The 25,409-nt window shown below is 30.3% G+C and overlaps 1 protein-coding gene and 1 pseudogene across 6 annotated transcripts in view; one reads left to right on the plus strand and one right to left on the minus strand.

The window, feature by feature from the left end:
* The window catches only part of LOC142332017 (methionine aminopeptidase 2-like), a 55,443-nt pseudogene that overhangs the window by 13,148 nt on the left and 16,886 nt on the right, over window positions 1–25,409 (minus strand).
* Window positions 24,626–25,409, plus strand: part of LOC142332019 (neurocalcin homolog) — a 104,071-nt gene continuing 103,287 nt past the window's right edge. For 4 of the 6 annotated variants that reach the window (XM_075378087.1, XM_075378089.1, XM_075378086.1 and 1 more), the window contains exon 1: window positions 24,629–24,851. In XM_075378087.1, the coding sequence (XP_075234202.1) occupies window positions 24,768–24,851 (84 nt within the window). In that variant the 5' untranslated portion in view covers window positions 24,629–24,767. Of the gene's footprint in view, window positions 24,852–25,409 lie in introns of all 6 variants that reach the window. The other 2 variants (XM_075378084.1, XM_075378085.1) reach the window with 2 other exon arrangements.

The raw sequence follows: 25,409 nt of genomic DNA on the forward strand, positions 1-25,409 counted from the left end.
TGACCATCAATGACATAGAATTAAAAAGTATAAACTGTACTAATAACGAATGGCATTTAATAAATAATAAAAAAAAAAAAAAAAAAAAAACTAAAATAAAACTATAATGTAAATACTAACGATATGGTGAAATGGAGTGGCCATTGAGATTACGAATCGATTTGACACGATATGTTTTGCCATCCAATTCGACTTCATATGACTCCATAACTTCCTGTACAGCAGCACCCACTTCACATAACTGAACATCAATTCCAGCAGCCTAAAATAAAACAGAAAATAATGTAATTAATCATGGAAACTGGATTACTTTAAATTTTAAAGGAATAAATTACAACTTATAAAGACTGCTACTATTATACTAACAGTTTGAAAAAATAACATAACTGTGATGAAGATGCTGTCTACTTCCATTGCTTTGAAACTTTAATGATAAAGAAACAAAAAGAAAAATCTGAAAAAATACTATAATTTAAGGAAAAAATATATATATTAACAAATTTGCTGCTAAGTGAGTATACAAGGATAGTTTAATAATTATCCACAATTTCAGTACATAGCAGGAGTATAATAACTAATATGAAGAACATGTAGGGAGTGCAAATTAATGGAAACAATGCTCTGTAGAGGAAAATTTTGTAATATTCAAAATACGAGGTCTGTTCAGAAAACAACCGAACATTTTAAATTCCACACCAATGAAGATATTTAATGACGTACAGTTGGTAATATTGTGTTACGCATAACCTCCTCTGTAACCACATGTTCTTGGATTGTTGATAACTCATTTAGTTTTTGTGTTGTTATTTGAATGCAACATGTTTTAGTGTTAGTAGCGATTTTTGTGATGTGTGATTTTCGGGAGAAATAATAACGCAAAGTTTGGCATGAAACTGGGGTAAAACTTTCACACAAATGTTTGAACTTTTGAAACAAACTTACAGAGATGATGGTCTGGGTTGTATGCAACGCTAAAAATGGTTCTCATGATTTAAAAGTAGTCATCAGTTAACTGAAGATGACCCTCGACCGGGAATACCTTCGACTTTAACTGATGACAGCCGCATTTAGAAAATCAACCATCTGGTGCGTGCAATTGATAATCGACTGCCAAAGAACTTGCAGAAGAGGTTAGCATGTCGATTAGATTGTGCCATTAAATTTTGACTGAAAAATTGAATGTGCATAGAGTTGCAGTTGTTCCTCGTTTGACAGCAAAGACCATAGAATGGACATTTGTCGGCAACTTCTTGAAGAAGCTTATGATGAAACATTCATGAAAAGGATCATAATGAAAGATGAAAATTGGGTTTATGGCTACAACAATGAGATATTCAATCATCACAATGGATAAGCAAAGGATTTCTACACTTCAAAAAAGCATGTCAGTATCAATCTGATGTCAAAGTGATGCTCTCTATTTTTTTCAATTTTAATGGAATTAATGGTATTATGTAGTTTGAATTCTTGAATTCTCAACGTGAAACAATGAACCTTGCGTACTATCAAGGTGTTTTACAAGGGTTACATGAAAAAATCTGCAAAAAGAAACCAAAATTGTGCCAAGACAAGTCATGGTTCTTTCGCCACAATGAAGCACCTGCACTCAGCTTTGTCAAATCATCAGTTTTGTGCCAAAATTCAGATAACTGTCCTCCCTCTGCCTACACGCCAGACCTGGCTCCTTGTGATTATTTCTTACTTCCGAGATTAAAATCAGAGACGAAAGGATGCAGTTTTGAGACTATTGATGACATTAAAGGAAGGACCTTAAAGTCTATTTCAAATGAAGCTATCCAGACTGCTTCACAAAGTGAAAACACCACTGGGAAAAGTGTGCGAGTAGGGGATGGGAGTACTTTGAAAAGGACAAGGACCAGTAATCTGTAAAATTAATGATAAAGATTAAAAAAAATTATGTTTGGTTATTTTCTGGGCAGATCAATGTCAAGCAAAGGGAGTCAATATGGGAGACAAATTTTTTTTTTCTCATAAAGGGTTTGAATAAAACTATAGTATAATACCATAGAAAATATTTTAGCTAACTAAGGAGACAATTAAATTATATATGAAAAAAATTTATCTATTCTTTGAAAAAAAATTTGAAATACCGGACTCATAACATCTGTCCGTATCTCTCTGTCCTCTTAACAGAATGTGACCAAAAACAAATGGCATCAATATTCCATGTACAGAAATGATCATGCTAAATTTCATCCAAATCAGTAAATCCAGTCTGAAGTTATTAAACAAAATGTAGGCCAATATATATATATATATATATATATATATATATATATATATGTTGGAAAATAACTCAGAAAATTATAAGAGGAACAATAAATTTTTAAACAATAAATTTTTCTAAATGACATTTATTCCCCACGGGTGATGGTCGTGATTCCCATGATAAAATAAAGGCACTGGCAATTTTGTTGATAAATAAATGGAAAAATAATTTTTTCAGCCATTTATTTGCTTACATCAGAATGGATAGTATGAAATAATCTGGTCATTTTTATCCATCAGTTTTATTTTTATTATAATTGATAATCATATACGGTTTTTTTTTTGAAATCAAAAACTAACATGTGCCCAAGAACGCATATGTACTTCACTTTGTCATTCTATGAACTGAAGATAAGTTAAATACATCTCTAGTCTCTTCAATTTGACACACAAGAGATGATTTCTTCTCGTGTAGACTCGTTTCTTTTTAGCTTTTTTTTTTTTACTAAATTTATTTTTGGCAACTCTTTCCAATAGGACATCCATTAGTCTGTCACTGCCATAAAAAAACCAAAAGCAGCTGGTAACTGTAAAACCGGTCCGTGAATATTGTATGTCCTTTGTCAAGATAATCAGAAAAAAGTTTTTCGAAAACAAAACTTATGGAATTTTTGTTTTTTTTTTACCAGTGAAAATTTCAAACTGAAGTACATATACGGTTGAGGAATCACAAACAATATATAGTTTTATGCCATAAACAAGAAATCGTATCCTGACTCTAAATCCACATACCTCATCATCAACTGTCAAATTTTCCCTTTGAGAAAAGGGTGATGGTTATTCAGAGATAAAATGGTTCAAAAAAAAAACCTTGGTTCACAGTCCAAATCTTCACAAGAATGGGATTCAGGTAACGTTTCACAAATTAATCTGGATCGTGAATATACATATTTGAAGAGAAAACTATATAACTTGGCACTAAAATATGCACTAACAATTATTATTTTTACTTACGAATAAAAAAAATTACACACAAAAACGTAACTGCTTTGTTTACACTCAATTCCACACATTTTTGAACTGAATGACTACATTATGTTTTGGGTTGATGCAGATTGTGCATTTAAAATGATCCAGATATGAATAACGGTTCAAGTCCTAGTAAAGTCAGATATTTTTACACGGATTTGAATACTAGATCGTGGATACCGGTGTTCTTTGGTGGTTGGATTTCAATTAAGCACACATTTCAGGAATGGTTAAACTGAGACTGTACAAGACTACACTTCATTTACACTCATAATTCTCATCCTCTGAAGTATCTGAACGGTATTACCCGGACGCTAAACAGGAAAAAGAAAGGGGGGGGGGAAATATGAATAAGGGAAAATGTAATAATTACATTTTTTTTTTTTGAAGAGAATTATTCTCCTCTTTACTCAGTAAAAGGAATCCTCCTTAACATAGTTGTACAACTAATAACATTGTTCTAACTCATGTCTATAATGCAAGAGATTTTCAATTTATTTCATTATTCATTTACAGATGTCTAGGCTTCAACAGAAGGATGGGTTCCATTTTTAAAAGAGAATATACATTAGTATACTTTTATAACAACCCCTCTGTATACAAAATATGATTTTATATAGCTCTGGGATTTTTAATCCACGTCATGATCAAGGCACTGCCATACAATGTGTCCAACAATGGTCTCAAATTTGCTTCAAACATTGACTCCAATGTTTACTACTGTACATTCCGTCTCACCATGTGCTTAAAATTGGAGGCAATACAGTCTGAAAAACAGAAAACAGACAGCATTGCCTACAATTTTATAATACAATAGTCATCGCAATGAAAATTATACAACTGGCTTCTTACCTTTTTCTTCGTCTTATAAGAAATATGAAGACACTTGACCATGGAGATAACCAAATAATGTGTTAAATAGAATAACACTACAAGCAAAGAAGAAATGACTTTTTGAGACCACTCATATATAGAAAATTCAGAAAAAACAGATTAGTATGAACCGATGTGATAAAATGTAAAAACAGTAACATGAGATAAGTATAGGAATGGTACATGCACTAAAGAAATTGCCAGTAAAAATTATAGTGTTATAGGAAGAGGGAAAGATATTTAAAAGGTGGAATAAGTGTATAAAGGAACAACACTGTTCAAAAGGAAGCCAAATGTTCTTATAAAGGCTGGAATAAAATGAAAACCTGAAGTAGGAGAAAAAAACTAAAATTGGAAGTTTTATCAGCATCAACAGAACTGATTAAGTCTTAAAGGAGGAGTTCAGGAGATAACAAAATTATGCAATGGGATCTACAACAGTGGGATGTAGTCAGATTTTCTTAAAACAATCATGATTTCATTTCCCAGAAGTGGTGTTAAATTTTAATCTTCTCTTCAACAAAAAGACTAAAGAAGAAAAAAAAGACAATTTTATATACATAAAACAAAATAGATTTACAAGGAATATAGGTATTATAGATGCAATTAGGCTAATCAAAACTGTTAGTAATAGGTAAATAGAAAGTGATAAAGGAATAAAATACTGTGTCAAATAGAAAAACTAATGTAAATAATTAAAAGACAAAGAACACATATACAAGATTAATTACAGAATTGCACCTGAATTGGAAAATGGTTACTAAAATACTCAAATTGAGTTTAACCTAGGATGCTGCCTTTATTTAATATGTAGTTGAAAATATGATCAAAAATGCTCTAGAAAATGAAAAAATAAATTGTAAAATGTTTACAGAGATTATACAATTTATTTTTTGAAATGAAGCAAATGACATTAAAAATTGGAATACATTATTGCAAAATAGAGTAAAATGAATATTAAGCGAACAAAAATAATGAGATTAGGATAAAATAAGCCCATGAATATCTGTACTAAAAAATAAGAAAACAGTTGAAGAAATACAACAGTACTGATACTTTAATATGATGTCAACAAAAGATTGCAAAAGTGAAAATGAAATAAAAACAAGAATAGCAACAAGGAAGGAAACATTTAATAGAAAGAAATGGTTATTATGTGGTAAGGTGGTTGATGAAGTGTCTTGTGTATGTACCTCCATGTGCATATGAATCATGGAAACTAGGGGAACGGGAAAAAATTGCTAGAATTAGTTAAAATATCTGTAAGGAGGAAACCGGAGATTAAATGGATGTACTGAAAAATGAAGAGATAATAAGATTCTACAAGAATAACTGACTGGGATACATTCTGAAAGGAGAAAAATTGGTTAAAACAGCATCGGGCCATTCAAAACAAAAGAAGAGAGTAGCTGAGAAAGGGAGTCTATCTACTGCATGATAATGTTCTGCCCCACACCATACGCAAAATGATCAATCTCTTCAACAGTTTTTGGTTGGGAAATTCTGAACCGTTCAGCCTGTAGTCCCACCCTGGCACCAAGTGACATCTTTATTTTCACCCTTTTGAAAGACCGTATGGGTGAAACATTTTTCAACTGACAAAGGTAAAAAATGCTGTACAAGAATGGTCAAAGGAGATGGGAGCAGGGATGTGTGACACAGGAAACGAAAGTTGATACCCCTAAAGTTGACCAAATCCTTGGAACTGAATGGCAGATATGTAGAAAAATAATGGTATACTTGGGTATATGAAATATAAAGTTTCATTAATAAATACGCATTTTTTGATTTTTGTAAAAAATCTATCTAATCTACTTTGTTCTATTTCAATTCTTCTTTTAGTTGAAATCTCCCAAAGAAGTTTTAATAAATAAAAAAAAATGATGTTGACAACACATGACTTCCTTGTACTCCTATTCAATTACATTTACACATTTTTTTTTAAATGAAAAAGTACATAACATTTTATTTCATTAATAACTTCTGATTTTTTTTAAAAATTGTTATTGAATTATTAATAATAAAAAAAATAATAATTTTGAGTGACATGTTACATACAAGTTCTCTGTAGTTACTGAACTTATGGTTTCCAAGGAAGTTGTTTACCACATTTTGAAATGATTTCCATGCAGCAACCTCAGTCATTCAAACATTCTTCAAACGCCTACACTCATTAGTTTTCTTATTTTGATAAAAGAAATACATCTTCCTTTATTATAGCATTACTTATATTACAGAATTTTTTAAATACTAGAGCCCGGCACCATTACGATCCATTGCTTTAATGAAATGTTTTAATAAACCTAGCTTAATGTGTAGTGGCGGAAGATAAACTTTTTCGGGTTTTAACTAATGCCTTTCTTTTTCTTTTTTTTCTTTTTCCTGTTTAGCCTCCAGTAACTACCGGTTAGATAATACTTCAGAGGATGATATGTATGAGTGTAAATGAAATGTAGTCTTGTACATTCTCAGTTCGACCATTCCTGAGATGTGTGGTTAATTAAAACCCAACTGCCAAAGAACACTGGTATCCACGATCTAGCATTCAAATCCATGTAAAAATAACTGGCTTTACTAGGACTTGAACACTGGAACTCTCGGCTTCCAAATCAGCTGATTTGAGAAGACGCGTTCACCACTAGACCAACCCAGTGGGTTTGGGTTTTAACTAACTTTCTCTGGCTATTCTCTTTTATGTAATGTTGTTTCCTATCCCTGCTGTCCTTCTCAAACAAAAAGCAACAGAACTTAGTGTATCCAAGTTGCAGTCCAACTGCAACTTGGATGCACTAAGTGCTAAAGTAATAGCACTTTGGATACCAAAGTGCTATTACATTCAGATCCCACAAATATTTCTCATACTGATTCCTGCTCAATAAAGGTTTCATATTTTCATAAGATTCCTTCATGTGAACAGTGCATGCTAACTGTTCTGATGGTTATTTATTTCCAGTGTGAAGTAGAAAGCTTTCAAACTAAGCTTTGACGAGTCAATAAAAAGTCAGGATGGTGGATATGTCCCAACGCTTCCAGTCCAAATCATTATAATAAGTTTTTGTACAGAGAGAAGAAATGTTCAAATGCTGACTTACAGAAAGCACATATTTTACTGTTTGGTTGTAAAAGATGCATCCTTTAAGTCTTGATGCTAGTATTTCTACTTTATTCTTTGATCAATTTAGATCATGAACCAGATACTTTAATTCAAACTTATTAATTAAATGGGGTTCAGTATATCTATCTATTCTCTTAAAGGTTTGGATCTCTTTCTTCATCGCCTGATAAGTAAGCACAAGATTTGATATTTTATCTTCATCTAAGCTCCAATGTTTCTGGTGGTAATGGAATTGGAAGCTCTTGGCTATGTGGCACTGGCCGCATGGCAGAGGGAATATTAGGGTACTTAAAATACATCTAGTTTTATCTGTTATCCCAAATATCTTTTTGTCCCAAAAATAATAATCTGTAGTGTGACCCTTTGGTTCTCTCCAAACCATTGGAATTGCAAATGAAATGTGAGAAGATCCATTTACCCAACCGGTCAGCAGTTTCACAAGAAGCACAGCAAATATGAGGAGCCCAAGATTTGTCCTGATCACCTAATTTACATCCAAAATACAGTTCATAAGACTTTATCAGTGAAGTTATTTCTTTTCTGAAACTTCAATGTTACCTCACCACAAGTAGCTGAAATTGTTTGGTTGATTAATTCAACTGTTGAGGCATTGTTAATACATTACAATAGCTAATATTGTTTAAAAAGAACACTTTATGAACACACTAATTTAATAAACATACTCGCTTTACTGAACAACATAACTGCAAATATGAAAGCAAACTACAAAACTGAATGTTACACACACGTGAATGAGAATAAAAAATATTTCTCTAGTCTGCACAACAGTGTGTGTAAATATAATGACAGAAATAACTAATGAGTGGATATGTTTATAGTAAGATGAAAATAGGAAGAATGAGTTTTGTTCATTTTAATTGGTGTGTAAATGATAAATATAATGACTTTCTAACAAATCAATGTGACAACAATTAAGGGCCTGTAATAGATAAAGAAAAGGTATTTAACTGACAAATAATATAATAAAAAACATTCACAAAATGCTATGTTTATGGAGTTCATGCAAAGTGACTATCTGAAAATAAAAATATTTATAACAAAACAAAGTCTGATAGAAGAATTCTGGTTTCATATTTGAAATCAGCATGAGAAATACTATAAGAATCGGTTATAAACAAAATCAGATATTACATTTGTAGTTAATTTGGAGCAAATGTTAAGACCCAACTTTTTTTGTACATTTTATCTGAAACTTTTGTTTGCTCTTATTGAACTTTTATGTTATTGCCCCCCTTGGTGGCCTATACAGTAAAACTTTCATGATGTTTCTTTTTTCTCTTAACTTTTTTTAACTAGTTACATAATATAGAACATTAGTTGTAACATCGTAATTCAATTTCTCAACTTGTTTCCGTGCATGTCAGTTATTACTGCAAAAAAGTGTTATGTTGCTAACATATATGTATATAAATATCTTTTTTTATTTATTTGTTGTTAAAAAAAAATTATCATATATTGCTGAGGTCATGAAATATTAATAGATGCCACAAAAATTATTTAAATCAGATGAGATGTAAAAAAAAAGTTATTAAATGTCGTGTTTTCGGTTATTTAATACTCTTCAATTAATAGAAAATCTATTTCTCATTTATGAACACATGTAATATATTTTGAGTTACACACAAACACAATTAAAATTATAATTATTGTTTACTTTTAGATTCAATTTTTTCCCTATCATGCCATTTGATAACATCCCTAGTTCTAAACAAAATAATATGCCATCAATAAACTTGACATTTTTATTTCTATTCGGTATAATGTTGCTCTGGTTTAAAATTTTTTAGTCCATTTATTTTTTCTTCATCAGAAATTAAAAACCACTGCGGACAGATCGGATCTATATGGGAACTTACTTTATAAAGCAGTTAGTATAGGGAATAAATCACAATATTAACCAGTATGTTGTCTTAGACATGATGGTAATATTTTTTACAGTATTAAATTAATATTTGATAGCTTAAAAAGACTTTAAGTAAAAAATAAGTTTCCAAATATGTTTTCTATCCATATTCCCCCTTTTGGATATATATTATTATTTATGATAATATTTCTTGCGTTTTTCATTACGTCACTTTTGGTTTTTTTTAAAATTTAAACTGAACATTTTTACATCTACGTATATATATATATATATATATATATATGTGTGTGTGTGTGTGTGTGTGTGTGTGCAGAATTTTTTTTTTTTCATGTCATGCTCCTCATATTCATCTAAATGCAGTTCATTTTAAATTTATCACATATATATATATATATATATATATATAATCCATAAAAAATCTGTCTTGTACAGTCTGAGGTCGACCATTCCTGAGATGTGTGGTTAATTGAAACCCAACCACCAAAGAACACCGGTATCCACGATCTAGTATTCAAATCTGTACCATTACTAGGACTTGAATGCTGGAACTATCGACTATCAAATCAGCTGATTTGGGAAGACATGTTCACTGCTAAAGTAAAACAGTGGGTTTTCCTTTACTCACTCATAACAGTCTGTGCTTTTATGGAAGCTCTTTTAATTGGATATTGGATAAAAAAATAACTTGGGTCTTTTTTTAACTTGAAGAACTATGCAACCTAGAATACTAAATTTTCCATTCCTATCTAAAATGATGAATGATTGTATACAACTATATACACATTTACTTAGTGTTCACAAGTATGGCAACTCTTAAATTTTTACTCCTTAAACATAGAAAAATAAAATTTAGTTATTACTTTTCCTTAAAACAATTCAGAATAAGACCACCACCACACCTTGAAGCACCCAAAGGGCTTAGGGTTTAATCAAGAAACTTTAATGGGAAGGGTAGGGTTATGACACCTCATTTTGAAAAGCATTAAAAAAAAAGGCTATGAAAACATCAGGCTACAGCAATTCTAATCAAAATGGCAGCCATTTAATATTTTTCAAAAGTGGCCAGCAGTATAATCTATTTCTGTGGTATGAGACCACCGCTTCTTATGTTTGTAAGCTACTATTGAAACTAGCTGTTAAAGGTATTAAATGACCTCCACTTTGGTCAGAGCTGTCTAATCATTTTTTATGTCACAACTTTTGTTTTTCTTTGTTCTTTAAAATGTGTCATAACCCTTTTCCATAAATTTTTTCAATTATCCCCATTGTGGCTAGAGATGTGGTTTATGAAAAGTTATTTAAAATTATAATTTGTGAACATATGTAATATATTTATTGTGTTTGTGTATGTGTGCCCATGCGCACATGTTATGAACACATAATAAATGTTTGTGAGTGTGTATTCATATAAATATGTAATGCTTATATCACATACATATTTTTATGTAATAAAAGCAAGTATTCTGTCCCCCACCCCACTGAAAAAACACATAATTGAAACTGTACATTGATAAAGTTGCTAGCTACTTTAAGATCAGCTACCAGTGTAATTATCTTCTATTACTAAATAATAAATAATTTTCTTCATGAAAATCTTTTTCTTTCCTTATTTTTTCACCCATCCATAGTCCTGACTTCTTTCTTTTTTTAAATTCTTTCATTTAACCTCTCTCTCCTTCTTAGGTTCATCCACTCTGTTTCTTGGAAAATTTAGATTTATCTACTAGTTTTATTTGTTAAAAAATTATTTCATTGGAAATATTTAATAATTTTAAATCTTTTTCAATTTCTTAACTAGCTTATTTTGGATTTTTCATAAAATAACTTTTTACTTTTACTAGATTTTTCCTAAGAAATTCTGTAGACCTTCAAACTGAATAAGACTTCAGGCAAAGCTACTGCTTTTTAGTGTCTTAATTTTGCTTTTTTGGATAAGGATGTTTTATTGTAACCATTTCTTTAAAACGATAAGCCACTTACATTTTTTGTTTTGGCTTTTATTCCTTCTTTTTTTAAAAAAAAAGTCTCTTATAAAGTTAAAAAAGTTTTACATAATTATCATATTTCTTTTTGTATGAGTGGCTTTTTGACATTGTCAAGAAATGGCCAGAACAATTTTCTTTTCAATCGGTACACTTTTAAAACGCTATTGTGAATAGCAATTGAAATTTAGTGGTTTTATTATGGTTTTAGTCTTAAGTCATTCCAAATAGTTTTAGACTAATTTAAACCATAAGAAATGATGAATTATTTTAAAACACATGTAAAACATATTGAAATAATACTTTCTTCACCTACCTAACTTTACTTCACTTAATTTGATTAGATCATATTTAATTAAAGAACAAAAACAAATTATTCTATTATTTATGACGATATAAAACTCATGAAATTAATTATACAGAATTTCTTTGGGAGAATGATAATAGTACTTCTGATAATAGTAGCAATGAAAAGGATAAGTTGAGTTACAAAAAATATAGTAGAAACATCAGGTTGGATTTGTATATTAATCATTTGTACTACATTTTTAATGTTAATAGATTTGTCAACAGCATAAGCAGGATAAATAAACAAACTATCAATAATAATAAAAAACTGGAATCATTAATAAAACTATTAGCTTAATATTTTGATCGGTTTAAAAACCAAAGGCTGAGTGACTACATCAATAAACTTAACTATTTGGAGCAGATGTAATAGAATTAATTACTGAATATGTTCAGTTGAATATGAACAGTTCCAGTTTATGATACATCATTTGCTGTTATTGGCAATTATGACATAAGTGAAAGCCATCCTATTGTAACAATGCTATCATCAAAAGATTTCTTAATATAATTTGTGGTCGTAACATTTATTACAAGACAAAATGATGTTGTAATAATTGAGGCATATCAGAAATATTGAAAGAAAACTTACACCAGTTGTTTGATGACATTTATAAAAAATATTAGTAGCATTATAAATAACAGAAGAATCATCTTTTCAAATATCAACAGATTATACTTCTGTTCAGTTCATTCAAGAGTTGCCTATAGATTGAAATTTGTTTAATAGCTTTCTTAATTTTGATCAATTACCATATTATCAATTCTCTTGGTGCTTCTAAAAATTATAAAACTATATCAGTGTTAAAGATTCGTTGACTCTATTAATAGGACATCAGATAAATTGAACAATGTCTCCATTTATTAGTGTTTGAACAAACAAATTAATATTAGTATAGTGGAACCAGGGCAGTTTTGTTATTTGACGAATATTTTTGGCCCGGAGTATGCATATAGTCATAATTTATTTCATATAAAATCATTTATAATAGATTTAACAATAAAAAAGCTGATTGGTAATTGATGTCAAGCTCTTAATAAATCGTAGTGTGCAGTATACTTTATTTTAGAGAGAAGACATCTTATGGAATTAACAGTATCATTGTTGAAATGGTACATTGGCAATATTATGTACTTTCAACATCCTAGCCCTCAAAGGGGAAGACACCTGATGATCCTGGTTAACATACCACCCCCTCCATTTCTAGCCAGAAGTTGCTTTATCATCTTTTAGATGATAAAAGCAGTCATCATGCTTTTATGAAGCATGATGAAGGTCATCATCTTTTAGACCCTCTTAAACTTGATAACTCAACACAGTCGTCAGTTTGGCGTCTTTCAGGAGGCCACCGATGCAAATGCCTCGGCAGGCATTTCTATCAGTGTATTTACACAATATACAACCGGCTCTTCCAATCACAACCGGCTACTGTAACTTACAACCCTCAACTATCAAATTAACCAATTTGTGATTGTGCGACCCGCACGCTATCCTCCAACATCAAAGGTTTCACACTAAAACTCTTTCCATATACAGAATCATCTTTTGCCTGTTCTACCGGTTGTAGAAATATTTTATAGCCGACAATTGCGGGTATTCAATCAGTGTTTTTTATTCAGCATAAAGAGAAGATTCAACAATCTATACGTACAATGAATCTAAAGCAAAAAAGGAGGCAAACAAAACAATATCATTTCTGCGACTTTTTACTGAAAATGTTTTAAACTCCAGTATAAAAACTGTTTTCATATTCAATCATTGTTTTCAAATCGATAACACTGTGAGACTGGGAAAGGGAAAATAAATTGGAAAAGAGAAAAAAATTAAGTGGTTCACCTGAATCTGATAGGTTTAGAATAGTTGATATAAAAATGATAATGGTTTTTTTAAGAAAGGCATATGGGCCTGTAAAGGATCTTCCCTTGTTCAGAATAGACATAAGGTTTTTCCCTGTATACTAACTTTAAAAAATTGCAAATCTTGTCATTTAAAAAGTTTTATCCCTTCATTGTTTTACCATTAGATGGTAATGAATTCCATAAATAAAATGAAAGAAAAAAACAAAAAATGGATTTATAAAATTCTCTGTCGGTAGTCTACATAATATTACATAAAAAAAATTATTTAAAAACAGTTTTATCAGTAAGTACCTGATCAGAGTTCACTTCACTCACCTTCCTGTTGTATCTCATTCTCTTCGCCAATTGTTATATCTCTACTTAAATAAACACACGTGTTTTCAAATCAAAACAATATAGTGTTTATTATAACGTGTATTATTCGTGTTTTGAAAACGTGTTTTCAAAACAATATCTATTTATTATAATATAATGAACAATGATGAAGAAACATTGAAATGCATATCGATTCCACATAATCACTCCCATTCTCGATACATCGTTAGCTTATATCGATGTACACCAAATGTTTATAGCCCTGGATCATCCACTACCTACGGGCTCACTGAACACAATATACAGACTTTCAAGCAAAGGTTACTACAGGCAATGACTTCATTCAACAGGCAACTACTTATTCAAAGGAAAATTCACGAAATCTTAATGCAATATAGATCTACACCCCTCTCATCTGGTAAATCTCCATCAGAATTATACCTAAAACGAAGATTACATATTAAACGAGACTGAAACCAACACAATCACCTTCCAATATCACTCCCAGTGTACATCAACTAAGCGTGGGAAATGAAATAACAAAGTGGTACCTCTCCACTGGCAAACTAATGTAGAGACAAGGATCTGTATCTCAGTGTATTGAAGTGAGCTCCAGTGTCTGAGTTGATTTTCTGTGTTAAGTAATTGTAACGATGTTAACAAAAGAAGGAAAGATTTTCACTTAAAAACTTTTTTTATAAAAGTAGTAATACTGCAGTTATTGATGAGTGGGGGTACACATTTTACATCAAACCCTCCTAGACAAACAGTGTAGACATATGAGATAAATCTGAACAACATGGATGCACCAAGATCTGGCTGTCCAATAACAGTCGCAAAAGAGGAAAATGAATTGCGCATATGTTTAGCAGTGATGCAAAGTCCACAAAAATCAACAAGACAATGACCCTCTGAGCTTGAGTGATCAAAAGGTCCATACAAAGAATGTTACACAAACATAAATTTAAAGTCTACATTCTACATTTACTTCATGGGCTACATGAAGATGACCCAGATCAATGTCCTTAAATGACAGAAACATGATCCGAAGTTATTCGTTATGAGACCAATTTTAAGTTAAGTGGACAAGTTAATACACATAACTGCATTTACTGACATACTGAAAACCAACATCTTTTGTTGGTTTGAGTGTTTGGGGGAAATATCATCTTTTGTTGTACTCAGACCGTACTTTTTTGAAAGAACAGTGACAGGAGATAAAATACTCGGACATGCTTAAAAATTACATGGTACCAGGACTCATGACATGTACTGAAAACATTCACGAAATTTACTTCCAACATGACCCTCCACCACATTACACCACTGCAGTCTGCAATTATTTGAATGAAACATTTGATAGAAGAGCGATTGGTCGACGGGCAGATATCGATATACCTCCAGATTCACCAGATATTACGCCAATAGATTTTTTTTCATATGGGGTGTCTCAAGGAGTCTGTTTATTCTAGAAAGCCTCATACTATTGATGAACTGAAAGATTACATTTACGATGCATTCGATGATTTGGACAGTGATAGAGAACTTTGCCATAGTGCATGTTCCCAAAAGACTGCAAAAATGTATTAATGAATATGGAAAACATTTTGAACATAAAATATATTTGTAAGTACTGTCTGTAATAAATAAAATAAAATAAATTCAGTACTTTTATAAACAAATGTTAAGTGACTTTTGTGCCACTCTGTATTATCTTCAAAGGCAGTCAATAAATAAAATAAAAACAAACTTGGGTGATAAATTTATCTAATTGCAAAACACTTAATTGATTTTATGTCTAGAATACGACAGGTAATTTTTATAACAATAGGAGTACCAATAAAAATAAGTGTAAATAAAATATACCACATTGATAACAATAAAGAAAAATAAAATAATTAATAAAATGGAATAATTATGATTCATAAATGGTGTTATTATATTTTTTAAACATTTCTTAAAAATAAATTAAAATTTTAACTTCTCTGTTAAAACTGTACTTAATGCAAGGTATTTGAACCAGGTTAATCCTTACAGGATTTGTCATACTATAATTACCAGTGCATTTATAGAAGATTAATTATTTGAAGTGTTTTATGAAATATAAAGAAAGGGTAATGCGTCATGTAACATTAAGCTAATTGATGTCTGTCAGTATGGTTTGGTGTACAATTTCAACTGAGCTGAAATTAAATCCACCTCAATCGACCATTTGAAAGAAAACTAGGCAAAACTTCTTTACAAAATCAAATTTTACAAATTTCACTCCATAAATCTGCATAATTTTTAAATCTCTTTCAAATCTATTTCTCAGATTCAGTTGTTTAAAAACTCAAGTGGAGTATACAATTAGTGATTTTAATATATAATGACTGCTGGGTAGTACTAACCTTTGTATTTTATTCCGGTAATAATATCCTTTACCCCAGCTATTCCACAGGAATCGATAGATTATAACATTTAAATAATTCATTAAAATTTTAATGATAATTTCTTAAAAAATGTAATAATTTCTAAAACTTCTGCTGCTCAATTATTTTTTAGTGAACCTATTTTAACAAAGTGATAAGTAAAGTAAATAAGTAAGTAAATAATCCTATTTCATGCAATCATAAATTGATGAAGAAGATATAATTTGCTTTGTAACCGGTGTTTCTAAAGCATTAATTTGTGGGATCATTAAAATATCACTGTTTTAAAGCAATTTTTTTTTAATCATTAAATCTGCTTATATAAATTTTTTAATGGGAACATTAAACAATAATTCTGAAAAATATGCTTCAACAAACATCAACAACTGAACTTGAATTTTATATTAAAAACTTAGTATTTTCATAACCGATTATGAAATCAAAAATAAGCTTGTAACATGAATCAGTTGGTGGTTAATAGAAGATGAAGATCTCTGATCTCCGATTCAGGTAGAAATAAGACGAGGATATTTGTAATCTGTTCCTATTGACTGTCAAATTATATATAGGAGCAATATGGAAATTGAAAGATAACAATTTAAGAGAGATTTTGAGATTAATTACAATTTAAGAGAATTATATAATAATATATCAAGTTTACTTAATTTGTGAGGGATGTTTAAAGGGTAAAGACTATAAAGAAAGACAAAAACTGTAAGTATGCTGAAGTTAATTAGCACAGAACAGAAAAAGAAAAGAAACAATGAAAATAACAGATTATTGCATAACTTTGTAGAACTGACAATAAATCTAATGTTGCAATTTAATCCTGTAATTTTAAGATAAACTATTAATTTTGCAGTTACCTCAACAATTTTGGTCATTTCCTGTATATCAATTACACCGTTTCCATCAACATCATACATTCTAAATGCCCATTTGAGCTTTTCCTCAGGTGTCCCAGATGAGGTAACATCTATTGCCAACAAGAATTCCTGCACAAAGAAAAGTTAATTTAAATATATTTAAAATTTTAACATTTATTTTCAATACTGTAATAGCATTAAATCTACCTAAACTGTAAATTTATCACGACTGAAAAATTTATTTTTTTACTTTGCTACTACAAAGTAGCTTAAAAAAACTCAATTTTATTCCACATTTCCTATTAAATGTTTAACTGCTTCATCACTCTTTGAGCACTTCCATATGAAATCTGACAGTGTGCTGATAGTCTCCTCAAGCTTTTTTAAGGTGAATGATGCATCATATTCTTAACCTTAGCCAGTTTAGCATCAGTCAAAATGGCCTGTCTTCCGGTTCTCTTCTTGCCTGATACACATTCTCTTCAACTGATTTGCATTCTCTAAAATGGGTGATTAATCTCATTATGGTCAAATTGTTAGGCACTGCCACATCCGGGTATTTCCCATGAAATTCATCTACAACATATGCATAAGAACGACTGAAAAAGTAATGTTCAACAATTAAATTTTGTTGCTCTTGGGAAAAGGTTGTTGCTTGTTGTTCTTGTTTACCAAACAATAAACAAAACACTGCTGCAGGCATCATGTGATAAATACACCACAATGGCGTCTACGTTTGTTGTTAATACCCATGATGCAATCTTGGAGTAGCCAACAGAACTTTTTCAACTATACTACTATTTATAAACACTTTAATTTTGATGTGCATTACTTTTGGATCTCTCTGTACTATATCTATCTCAATACAAGTGTCAAACATATCAACAATTATAACATAAGTGCCACAAATATATCTGTATTGAAAAAAATATATATAATATGTTTTACACATTATTTTTTCATTTTTTACTACAATAAGAAAGGCATATTCATCAAATACAAAACTGAATTTCAAAGCTTGTTCTGCAGCCATAGCTTTTCTTATAAATTAAAAAATTGTCTGCTCCATCTTATTTCCTTAGATCAGCCTCCTTCTGACACTGTTTTGTAATTTCATCTTGAGAATACTATTACTATTCATCCTACTCACAGAGTTCACTTCCATTTTTCTCTGTATCTCTTAAGTGCAATACCTTGAGCTTGTAACAATCATCAACTACTATTGTTTGGTTTAGGATCCCTTTGTTTTGTTTTCTCCAACCACTTTTCCAGCTACTGCTGGGTCTGGGTGTGTGTGTATGGGCAAATGCAATTGTCACATCGGCTGGCCAGGCCTGTTGACGCTGCAGTTTAAGTATAAATGTACCGATAAAAATGTAGTTTGGAACAGACTCAGGTCGTGTGGTTAATTGAAATCCTACCACCAAAGAACACCAATATCCACAGTCTAGCTTTCAAATTCATATACAAGCAACTGCCATTAGAAGGACTCAAATCTGATCCCTTAATGATACTTAATATTAAAGATCACATTTGTTATTAATACAAAAGCAAGGTCTGAGTTTTAAAACCAGACTGTACTAATTAGACCACAATTCTGTAAAACTGAATAATTTTCCAACCTTATAATTCTGAACCTTACGAATATGAGTTCTTTGAGCTGTCACAACAATCTTTGTAATTTTTTATTATTATCTTTTATGATCACATAGGATCACTATAGTCAGTCCATTATCCAAGTCTCTTCAATGGGACTGTTTGGGCCTTGCAGTTCTCCTAGTACTTTTTCATACATTCTGATCTTTGTGCCCTAACTAATATTGAAAATGTTCGTGTTGCGAGTTTTTTCTTGTGAATGTGAAGTGAGTGTTTTTGTTCTTGATTTGCTTGTTTAATTTTATCTTATCTGTGACGTCTTCTGGTATAAGGCTAATTTCCTTCAGATCCTTTCTTACTTCTCTGATCCATCTGCATCCTGTCTTGGTGTTTTTTCGAGTTGATATTGTACTGTACTAGCTGTTTCGTGAGTCTTGAAACCTCATGATATGTCCAAAGAAGCCTAGTCTCCTCTTACACACGGTATCAGTGATGGGTTCTAACTCTTTGTACACGACTCTATCTGGCACAATCCACCACTGCCCATTTTTCTGGTACTTTTTTAGATGCAGGTTCTTCCAATTCTTCTTTTGATTTTCTGGAGTCTTTCTGGCTTTGATTGTTTGTTCAGGTGGAAGAGTGTTTCTGCTGTAAAAGTGGCTTCTGGTTTTACAATTGTGTTGTAGTGTCTTATTTTTGTATTTATTGATAGGATCTTTGTACATTATACAACTAAAGATAATCCATATAACACAAGATAGTTGATATAACTAAAGATAAACAATATCTTTTGAATTATCCAAATACAAATGACAGCTTCTCACCTGTTCAACATTTCTGTTAAGGATTTTTCACCTAATAATAAAGATAATAGAGAGAAATTATATGAACTATATCACTGTTATATAACTTGGTTAAATGTTATGTGTAACTGACAATATACTAAGGAATAATGCAACTAACTTCATACAGCATTAGATATCTATTATTAACTAGATGAAATTAGCAGAATCAATATATTAAAAAAAAAGTATTTTTAACCTCATAGCAAATTTAAATTTATCAGCTCTCAAACACATCAGAAGTTCACATTACAGCGAAATTACACAACTAAAAGTAAAACATAAGAATAAATGAAAAGTTATTTGAATTAGTGCAATCTAACTGATTATTAAACCTAATAGGATTGATTATTGATTATTTGGAGGTGAATATTAAGTTGAGTATTTTGATATATGTTTTTATCTAACATTTATCATTATGATTAGTGTTTAGGAGCATATAATTCGGTGAGTTAGAGCATGTATGTGTGCATGTAGACATACATGTACGTGTCATTGTTTTCTCCTTTTTCTATTACAAGTGTTGAAGATTTATGAAATCTTTTTGTAAAGTTTTTACAAATCTTTAAGTTACATTATAGTAATCTGGCAATTGAGAAACTCCTCTTTTATTTTTAATTTATATTGCTGGCATTCTATTCCTTTTATACTGGCAAAAACATCATTTTTCAAAATTATGTTATAAAAAATACTTTATATGTTTACTGGTTTCACTCTCTTGCAGCATTTTCAAGCAATTATAGTTATTCATTTGTCTGATTAAATTTAAAAACAGATTCTTTAGAAGATAATATATATTTCTTTTTGCAGCTCCTTCTCAGCAAATCTCTTTCGGTTCATCTTATTCTACATGCTTGTTTTTATTAATCAGTTACCATTTTTTTTTTTTTTGTCTTCAGTCATTTGACTGGTTTGATGCAGCTCTCCAAGATTCCCTATCTAGTGCTAGTCGTTTCATTTCAGTATACCCTCTACATCCTACATCCCCAACAATTTGTTTTACATACTCCAAACTGGAGTGTGTAAAACCAAAAAGTATGTAAAACTCCATACTGTAGTCAATCAGAAGAGATATTAATTTTATAATACCCATAATTAACATTGCATTAAGTATAAAAATGAATATGTATAATTAATTTTTTAATTACTTATCAATATGACTAATTATTATTAATATTATGACTAATTAATATCAATATTATTAATATGGAAGAAGTGTTAGGAGAAGACCAATTTGGTTTCAGGAAAAGTATAGGGACAAGGGAAGCAATTTTAGAGCTCAGATTAATAGTAGAAGGAAGATTAAAGAAAAACAAACCAACATACTTGGCGTTTATAGACCTAGAAAAGGCATTCGTTAACGTAGACTGGAATAAAATGTTCAGCATTTTAAAAAAAATTAGGGTTCAAATACAGAGATAGAAGAACAATTGCTAACATGTACAGGAACCAAACAGCAACTGTAATAATTGAAGAACATAAGAAGCTGTAATAAGAAAGGGAGTCCGACAAGGATGTTCCCTATCTCCGTTACTTTTTAATCTTTACATGGAACTAGCAGTTAATGATGTTAAAGAACAATTTAGATTCGGAGTAACAGTACAAGGTGAAAAGGTAAAGATGCTACGATTTGCTGACGATATAGTAATTCTAGCCGAGAGTAAAAAGGATTTAGAAGAAACAATGAACGGCATAGATGAAGTCCTACGCAAGAACTATCGCATGAAAATAAACAAGAACAAAACAAAAGTAATGAAATGTAGTAGAAATAACAAAGATGGACCGCTGAATGTGAAAATAGGAGGAGAAAAGATTATGGAGGTAGAAGAATTTTGTTATTTGCGAAGTAAAATTACTAAAGATGGACGAAGCAGGAGCGATATAAAATGCCGAACAGCACAAGCTAAACGAGCCTTCAGTAAGAAATATATCGGTGGAATTTAGAGAAGCTTGAGGAAGAGGAGGACATCGCAAGAGGTCTGAGTAAAAAAGATAAGGTAGAAAATGTAGAAGAAGAATGGAAGAATGATAAAAAGGAAATTCTTAAATCAGCAGAAGCGAACTTAGGTGGAATAAAGAGAACTGGTAGAAAACCTTGGGTTTCAGATGATATATTGCAGCTGATGGATGAATGTAGAAAATATAAGAATGCTAGTGATGAAGAAAGTAAAAGGAACTATCGACAATTAAGAAATACTATAAACAGGAAGTGCAAACTAGCGAAAGAAGAGTGGATTAAAGAAAAGTGTTCAGAAGTGGAAAGAGAAATGAACATTGGTAAAATAGACGGAGCATACAGGAAAGTTAAGGAAACTTTTGGGGTACATAAATTAAAATCTAATAATGTGTTAAACAAAGATGGTACACCGATTTATAATACGAAAGGTAAAGTCGGTAGGTGGGTGGAATATATTGAAGAGTTATATACGGATGAAATGAATTAGAAAATGGTGTTATAGAGGAAGAAGGGGATGTCAAAGAGAATGAAATGGGAGAAACAATACTGAGATTTGAATTTAAGAGAGCATTAAAAGATTTGAATGGCAGAAAGGCTCCTGGAATAGATGGAATACCTGTAGAATTACTGCGCAGTGCAGGTGAGGAAGCGATTGATAGATTATACAAACTGGTGTGTAATATTTATGAAAAAGGGGAAAAAGGGCATTTCTAAACAAATAAATCTACTGGTTAATGTATTTTGTTCATACTCAATATTCATCCTTAATAAAATAGTTGTGTTTTACAGATCATAATTTCTTAAAACTGATTCTTTAATATCATACCTAAAATAATTAATGATTTGAGATTATTAAACAATACTACAAAACAAACATTTGTTTTTTCTTATTACAATTAATAAATTTAATTGAAATATTACATGCAGCAAATAGTTTTCATCTCATTTGTTATAATTTAATTAGTATGTAGGCTAATGTGTAATGTAGGTTAATGGGAAATCAGGGAAAAAATATTGAATGTTACAAAGTTTTTAAATCTGACATTTCCTTGTTATCTAGCAATTTATTTCTGTACATTTCCTTTATTGTTTTAGAAGAATGAAATATTATGAATTATTCCTGTTTAATAAGTAGCAGCGAAAACAAAACTAGAAAATCCATGCTTTAGCAGAAGAAACCAATAATGTTTATGCATTAATCTCTTGTCTATAATATTTAGTTTTCCTTTGTTCTTTGTTTGTTGTGAGCTCTTTACTGCAAAGTTTATCTGTGTTGTTACGGCTTATTTTTTTTTTTTAATATTTGTGTGTTTCTTAAAAAAAAATTGTTTGTAGGTTATAATCTATAAAAAACTGTTAAATAAGGTTAAACTGTAGCTATAAATTCCTGAGATATTTTGAGAACATTAATCCTGAAGGATATAAAGTTATCTAATTAATTCTAATAAATAACAAAATTCAATACTGAATCTTGTAAAATCTTTTAGAAGTTTAGGTTAACCTAGAAATTTAGCAAATATGACTGCAGTAAGTTTATTTGAAGATTTAAATGTACTGGAAATGTGCAATGTATGTAAAAAATCATGATTATAATATTACAATTGTTGTATTGTAATACAATTCATTTAAAATTTTTAATTAAAAATTAAATTTAGTATTCAAGTATCATGTTTCAATTCATTTGTAGTAACACAATAATCAAGAGAAATATCTGAAAGAATTCAATATTCCCACTTTGTTAGCTTAATTAATGAATTAACATTAAATTTTAATTAATTTCACCACTAAAATAGAAATGTCCTTTTTATAATACTGTAGTTTATTGAAATAAATCAACTTAAAAAGAAAAATTGTGTAAAATTAATTAATAAACGGAATCTGCTGTAATAAAATTAAATGTTTTACATTAATTTTTTGAAAAAACTGGCATTCGTTGCTTTTTCCTCTGTCTCGTATAATATATATATACACATAAGACCTGTAAATAAACTAACAAAACTAGTTTTTTTGGGAGCCAAAGTGGCAACATTTCATTTACACTCAAACATATTCTATGAAGTAATACCAGAACAGTTTATAGTCTAAACAGGAAAAAAAACAAGCATAATCTTCTGTTTTAGTTTTTTCAATGTATATCTTTAATTTTTATATAACAATGAATTGTTTTTTGATAATTTTTGACAAAATTTTATAAGAAATTAATTTCTAAATAGAAGGGTGTTAGTAGTAAATATGTAGTTATATGAACAGCGGGTTTATATTTAGTCTATTGTTGTCACATAATTAAATGGTTTGTTGTGCATTTCAAAAATGAATGATACTAATTATGTGCAATCAATGTTTGTGTTAAATTCAGTGAGAATGCTACTGAAATGTTTTTCAAAATTAAAACAATGTACAAAGATGATGCTCTGTCAAGACCCAAAATTTTTAGGTGGTTTAAAGCATTTTCAAATGGCCAGGAATCAGTTCTAGATGACCCTCTGGAATATTGTTAACATCAAATAGTTATAATAAACTGTCAAAATTATTGCACCGTACCACAGTCAATTAAATTTTAACAAAAAATTGGACATGAAAAAAGTCTGTGCAAAATTTGTTCTAAAAAAATCTCATTGTTGAATAGAAAAAGAACAGGGTGGAAGTGTAACGCAATCTTCTAGGTGAAATTGAAAGTGATCCTGATTTTTTAAAAAATGTTTTGAATACAACCCAGGGCAAGGAATGTCACATTTTAAACTCAACATGTCCCAAAAAAGTAAAAATGAGGAAATCAGAATCATGCTAATTTGTTTCTTCGATAGTAATGGAATTATCCATAAGTTGTTTTTACCTACAGCACACAATTTAAATGAATATATTTACAGAGAAATTCTTGAAACACTGTAGAAAAAAAAAATTTGCCGGTCATCAAAGAAAACTGGATGCTACATCACTCTATTAATTATTTTTTGGAAAAGAAAAACATTCCTGTAGTTCCTTAACCACCTGAGTTTAATCCCTGTTCCTGACTAAAAAAAACACCTCAAAGGACACCATTTTACCAAAGTATAAAAAATTAATAAAAACATAACCTACCACCTGAAGGATTTCTGGAGAACACTACTATAAAGTTTGGTAGAACCGTTTAAAACGTCGCATGGCTTCCAATCAAACTATTTCGAAGGTGATAAAATTCATGTATAATTGGATAGAAAAAAAAGCTTTTTTAAATTAGTCTCATTACTTTATTTATAGATCTCGTATACATTTAAAAAAAAAAAAAAATCGTTCGTTCGTGAATGAACGTACACACATATCTAGTAGGCTATGTTCTGACATTTTGTCCGAATTGTAAGTAAAGAAGTTACGTACGAAACATGGCTGGAGGTTTTGATTGTTATAAACGAATACGTGATTTCGAATTTGAAAATATTATGAATAAATTTTCCAGTGAAAATTTAGAAAGTATGTTTAGTGATGATAATTACTGCGAACCAACAGTTAATGAAAATACTCTTAATTTTTTGTCTTCAGGAAGAAGAAAGTGATAGTGAATTTGAGGTTAGTGGTCTGCCGATTTATGAAAATATTAAAGTACTTCCGTAAGTAATACCGATAATTCTAGTAATAATATTACTTGAAATAATTCTAATATCATATTCAGGAATATGGGGAAAAATACGATGTATTTTGAAAACAATTATATTTTCTTAATACATTTTTTAATTTTACCCCCGTACTATTAAAATAATTTTTTTATACGTTTTTTTTTTGTTTTCAGTCATTTGACTGGTTTGATTCAGATCTCCAAGATTCCCTATCTAGTGCTAGTGGTTTCATTTGGGTATATCCCCTAACAATTTGTTTTACATCCAAACGTGGCCTGCCTACACAATTTTTTCCTTCTACCTGTCCTTCCAATATTAAAGCGATTATTCCAGGATGCCTTAATATGTGGCCTCTCTTCTTTTAACTATATTTTTCCAAATGTTTCTTTTCTTTCTTCATCTATTTGCTCCAAAACTTCATTTGTTACTTTATCCACCCATCTGATTTTTAACATTCTCCTATAGCATCGCTTTTGAAAAGCTTCTATCTTTTCTTCTCAGGTACTCTGAT

This window comes from Lycorma delicatula, chromosome 11 (assembly GCF_047948215.1).
Source record: "Lycorma delicatula isolate Av1 chromosome 11, ASM4794821v1, whole genome shotgun sequence".
Classification (NCBI taxonomy): domain Eukaryota; kingdom Metazoa; phylum Arthropoda; class Insecta; order Hemiptera; family Fulgoridae; genus Lycorma; species Lycorma delicatula.